This window comes from Mastigoproctus giganteus, chromosome 8, assembly GCF_048544385.1.
Source record: "Mastigoproctus giganteus isolate SK-2022 chromosome 8, ASM4854438v1, whole genome shotgun sequence".
Classification (NCBI taxonomy): domain Eukaryota; kingdom Metazoa; phylum Arthropoda; class Arachnida; order Uropygi; family Thelyphonidae; genus Mastigoproctus; species Mastigoproctus giganteus.
This window is the reverse complement of record NC_143582.1, coordinates 209,474,054-209,480,053: the sequence shown is the minus strand read 5'-3', so window position 1 is coordinate 209,480,053 and position 6,000 is coordinate 209,474,054. Positions and strand designations below refer to the sequence as shown.

The window sequence follows — 6,000 nt, the reverse complement described above, 5'->3', positions numbered from 1 at the left end:
ATGCATTTATTTATTGAACAAGGCATTAATTTCAGTATCATTCATAGTTATCTTAAATGTTTGTTTGTGCTTTCCAAATAGCAAAAAACCATATATTATTGCAATAGTTTACAGTTTAAAATTAATGCTAAATCCTCAATATTATTGAAAAGTATCAAAGTGGAGCCATTTACTCCACTTTGATACTTTTCAATGATGATAAATTATACTAAATTTACTTTTAAGGTAAATTTTACTCTTACTGATAATTTACAATAAATGCTGTTTGCTGTTATTAATATTAAAACATTTCTTTTTTTGTCATATTAAATAATTACAAAATTGTTCTTATTTAAAAAAGTTATTTAAAATGTAATCTGCAATCTGTCTATCTGTCTCTTTGTTTAAAATAGAAATACGTTGCAACTGTGGAGGAAAAATTGCTTGATATGTTAGAAGGAAAGTTAATAGGGTTATCTAAAAGGATATTGTATCTATCAGGTCTTATTTCTTTTACTGCTGATGATTATATAATGAATAGTGACCCTTATCGCTGGCATTCTCGTATGCCTGATATTCTTGCCAAGCACAAAGAAATGGCTGCAGAGAAAGAAAGTGATTTCCAGGCATTACTAAAGGTACAGTAGCATAGCATAAGCATTTAGCATATGAAATTCTTTTTAGTTTTTAAGCATCGGTAATGTTTAAAAAGGGCCTGAAACCCTCAGACTATGGGAAATTCACTTAGATGAATAACTTAGTGCAAAGCATCAATAATGTTTAAGCAAATATGTCTTTATGTGGCAAATATCTTTATATAGCAGATTCTCTAAATATCTTTATATATCAAATACCTATGAAGAAATCAAGAATTTTAATGTTTTTGTGCAAACATTTTTTCTTTATAATCTTAATTTTGCCAACTCATAATTCCTGAAATATAATATTTAATTGAAGGTATTCAATATTCTTGATTATTTGTTTGCATATTGGGAACTAATTTTAGTATCAATTACAGTAGTTTCAGAGCCAACCGGGCTAGCCAGGTGGGTGCCTGCCTGGCAAACCAAAGGTCGCGGGTTCGAATCCTGCCTCGGGCTTTGATCAGAGTAAAATGCAAAAACTTTGGGAAGTGCTTTATGGCCACAGAAGCCAATGTGCCAAAACTAACAAAAAAAAAAAAAGAAAAAAAAAAAAAGTAGTTTCAGATATTTATTTGTTTGCATCTTGCAGGATGATGTACACAGTCTGAAAAATACTACGTAACCTCGCTTTCTCAGGCATAAAAAGTTTTTTCCTTTCTTCATACTTTTTGTAGAGGAGGCAGTGTGATGTCAAACTCTTTCCTTATAGGGAAATGTAAATAATCCATCACATGTAAACTTCCCACCCATCTGGCTTTTTCTTTCCAGAAATTCAGTGAAGATGTATTTGAAATAGAACATTATCACAAGGGTGCAAAAAAAAAAAAAAAAAAAAAAATTAGAAAATTGTATGCATTTCTGCATTCACTGTCTGTCTTGGGACATTTTAATTGATTGACAGGGACCAACTTTAGGTCCTCGAGGCCTTTGGTCCTCACTTATAATCACAATAAAGAGAAATCCATAAGACAGTCTAAATTGCTATAATTTTAATATATAAAGTAACATCAAAAAGGTGAATTTGCTATTTATTTGCAGCTCAAGGTACCCCTGTGACAGCTGTTTTGAGATTTTTTGCTCATTTTATAAGACAATTGATTGCCTTTAGAGGTAATAAAGAGATGATAAGTCCACAGGAGAACCTAAATTGCTATCATTTTAATATAAGTAACATCATCAAAAGGCAAATCTGTTATTTCTTTGAAACTCAAGGGTATTTCTTTGGTGGCTGTTTTGAGACTTTTGATGGCTGTTTTGATGGCTGTTTTGAGACTTTCTGGTCATTTTATAAGACAATGACTTTTATTAGCAAATTACTAACATAGATGCTACTCTTTTGTATCATAATTAGTAAGTGTGTTTGGACTAGTTCCAAGAAGAAAAAGAATTTTAAGTACAAGAAGTTAAAATCACACATTAAAGTATGCCTGAAGGAACTAGGGTACTTCAAGAAGTACTAGCCAAAAACAGTTTAGTCTTGGCATTGGTGGTGCCACTTCAGTTAAATCTTTGGATTTTTGCAAAAAAAGAAGTGGCTTTTGTACAGGCACATGACTACCAAATCCAAGATTGTTCAACTCCTGCCACGTAGTTAGTTGGAAATGAGTCCTTTTTTTTTTTTTTTTTGCCTAAATTGAATTTTTAGATTTAGGCAATTTAGTCATTTCTGCACATTGGGCCTTATATTGTAAACCCCTGGCACCACCATGCCGTAATGGGACTAATTGTATGTATATCATGCTGCAATTAAAGATACTATTCTATTCTATATTCCAATGCACAATTCACTTTAAATTCCTGCAGTCTTGTTCTTGGATTACCAACTTTCTGCTGCATTTCTTGCTTTTAGATTCTCCTTTCATTTTCTGCTCATATACTTTTGAGATGATTGCTTTTGAAACACCGGCGATTTCCTTTGTTTTCTCAAATGTGGCTCCTGTTAAATGTGCTGTAGCAATAACACCTTTCTGAAAATCAGGATGATCACCTGTCTTATCCACAAACATATTAATTAATAATTCCCAGGAAAACATATAGTATTTATCTAATACCAAGAACTTGTGATCATATCATGTGACAACTTACATTTGCATACCATAAATTTAGTTATCTGTTAATATCAATTGCAAATTTTTTTGGCCAGTGAGTGTATGTTTAAGGAAGGGGTAATGCATGCTTCTAGTAATATTAAAATTGAACTGCTGAAGAACCATTGACCAAAATCACTACTATTATTTTTTAAAATTGTAGATAGGTATGTAAGGTACGTTTGCTTAGGTATGCAGCAGTTCACTGTAGTTATTCCCATAATAATGCTGTGCGAGTGGAGCTCTACAGAGAACAAGTAAAAATAGTCTTCTCTGTTTGGGAAGTGTTATTTATTCGAAAGTGCAAGGCTAAGCAACTCTTGTAGGGTTACAAAATATGAGATATTGTAATGATGTCATATTGCTTTCTTCTTGAATTTTGAAATCTTTATTGCAATAATAATAATACAAATCAATACATTGCAATATTGCCCTTCATGCCCACCAGCCCAGGGGTTAACAGTGATAATACGGTATGTAAGAGAAATGGATGAATAATAATAATAACAGAACATTGATAAATCCAACATTAAGAAATACATATATGAAAGCATAAAATGAAGTACAGCATAAAGTACAGTGCAACTACATATGACACAATACAAATAAATATAGGTGGAAACAAATAATTTTATATTGTAATACAGAACAGGTTTCTTTGCACTGAAGCAGAAATAGTAAGTGTTTCATTACTCATCATAAAACTGAATAAGTTGGCAAGCCACCATCATATCAGATGGGATTGTTGGTTTGTGGCATTAAGATGAGCTTCGAGAAGAACGACCAGGGACAGGGAAATACAACTCAAGGATGCAGTGTCTGTATTCCCTTTGAATTTGAGGGGGACTGATGTGGAAGAAGTTGCTTAGTTGAGATGGGAGGAGTACCTTTTCAAGGAGTTTTACCTTCTCAAGACTCGAGGCATTGGAGATTGGCTGTAATGCTTAAGAAGAGTAGGAAGGAGATTGAATTTTTTTGGTATAGGCTTCATAGATGTTTCATTGCTGGGAAGAGAAATGACTTGAAAGAATAGCATTAAAAATAGAAGGGGATCCAAAATATATGGGCTAAGACATTTGATAATAAACTGGGGATTCCATCTGCACCTGCCATAGCAGAAGCTTGTGTAGAATTAATGGCAGCAATAAACTGTCCCCTGGAGATCAATACTACACTCAGTGTGCCAGGTGGGATTCCATTTGTTGGTATATGAATATCAGTACATTTTTCCGGGTTCAAGACAAATCTAGATATAAAATCAAACCACTGGTTAGGTTCAAGATTTAGGGGGAAATCAGAAGACCACTGAGAGTAGGGGCATTTTCCTCTATGAAGGGTTATATCCATATAGTGCTTAATTTCTTGAGATTTCTGCTTGTTAAGTGTTGCATGGGCTCTAGAGTAAGCTATCCTGTCTTGAACAGTTTGTAACTGCTTCCACATTTTGTGCAGATGCTGTTTTAACATGAAGCTCATATTAAGATGGGAAGTCCACATGCTCTGAACCGAGGCATGATAGAAATCCTCTTTGATGCTGCAATGGTCGCAGTCTTCTAAAACCAACTAGTAAGCAAATTTACTGTAATTTCAAGATCACAATTTTCTAAGACTGACCATGGGATGGCAGAGGCATCCTCAACACATTAGCAATACTCAAAAATCTGGGACTAACTATCACTCTGGTATTAGTTGAGTTCACAACTTGAAGTTTGGAGCAGGTATGTGTAAAAGAACAACATTGGCTTGTAGTCTGAATTGAAATAAGTCTCTGGTATGTAGTCAGGTGTGCAAGGAAAGGAGACAAGGATGAAATCTAGTTGGTGTTGTTACCTCTGGTCAGGAAATTGTTGATCATTTGTAACCCATACAAGATAGGTTTGATAGGAGCATTTGCTGAAGCTAGCTGGGGAGGAAGATTAAAGTCTCCACAGCCGAAGTGCAACGATGAAGTTGGTTTATGATTCAGTTGATATTTCATGGATGGCTTTGTATGAAGGTATATATATAACAGTTACATCTATGAGGAGACTGTGGTAGCTGAGAGTAGTAGTAGTAGTAGTAGTAGTAATAATAGTAATGGCATGTGATGCAAGAAAGCAAGTGTATGAGCTTATGCAGCATCAGCCAAAAAAAAAAAAAAAAATCACACCATTGCCTCCAAATGCCTGTCCAGTTCCTCCTTAAATTTATTCAACCTATCAACTTCCACAACGACAGATGGAAGTTTGTTCCAGCAATTAACCACCCGCTGGCCAAAGGCAAATTTCCGCACATCTATTCTACATCTGTCTTTTCTTAATTTAAATTTATGCCCCCTTAGATTCATAATCTGAACAAGTGGAAGGATCCCATCAGCGTGCTAACCCATTCAAGGCCTTATATACCTCAATCAGATCACCGCGCAGGTGCCTAGTCTCCAGCCACTGCAATTTGCAGAACTTAAGCCTCTCTTGGTAAGAGGATCCCTTCATTCCCCTCACCAATCTTGTTGCCCTTCTCTGTACACGCTCAAGTAAATCTACATCCTTCCTAAAATGAGGCCTCCAGACCTGTACACAGTACTCAAGGCGTGGCCTGACCATTGCCTTATACAGATGGATAATCACCTCCTTTTCCCTGCTAGCAAAATTCCTATATATCATTGACAAAACCCCATGACCTGCCCTGGCAGCCTGTCTGCATTGCTCAGAAAACTTCATATCTGACTGCACAATTACTCCCAGGTCTTTTTCATTTTCTACCACCTTAAGTGTAGTACCACACAGTTGGTACATTTCTCTGGGGTTACTTCTACCCATATGCAGTACTTTGCATTTGTCAAGGTTAAACTTCAGTTGCCACTTCTTAGCCCATCTGCCCAAATTATCTAGATCCTGTTGCAGTAGCACACTGCCATTACTGTCATTAACAACCCTGCCAACCTTTGTATCATCTGCAAACTTCGACACTAAGCCTGATATACCTTCATCAATATCATTGATAAATATACAAAACAACAGTGGACCTAACACCGAACCGTGTGGGACTCCACTAATAACATTAGTCCACGAAGAGCAGCACCCATTGATTACCACCCTCTGTCTTCTCCCACTTAACCATCCTTTTATCCATTGTATCAACTTACCCTTAATACCGTTCTGCTCCAATTTGTGGGCGCCTCCGTAGCCAGGTGGGAAGGAGCAGCAGTGCGTAGCACATGCTTCTTGATTAGACCGGGGTTCGAGCCCGTCACCACCAAATACGGAGTATGCGGAAAGGTCAAGGAATGACCACCGCATATCCCGGAGCAA

At 36.1% G+C, this 6,000-nt stretch overlaps 1 protein-coding gene across 1 annotated transcript in view; it reads left to right on the top strand.

Moving 5' to 3' along the window:
• Positions 1 to 428: 428 nt before the first annotated feature.
• Dhc36C (Dynein heavy chain at 36C) overlaps positions 429 to 6,000 on the top strand; it is a 592,122-nt gene continuing 586,550 nt past the window's right edge. The window contains exon 1 of the mRNA XM_090380456.1: positions 429 to 617. Coding sequence (XP_090236582.1) covers positions 429 to 617 — 189 coding nt within the window. The remainder of the gene's footprint in view (positions 618 to 6,000) is intronic.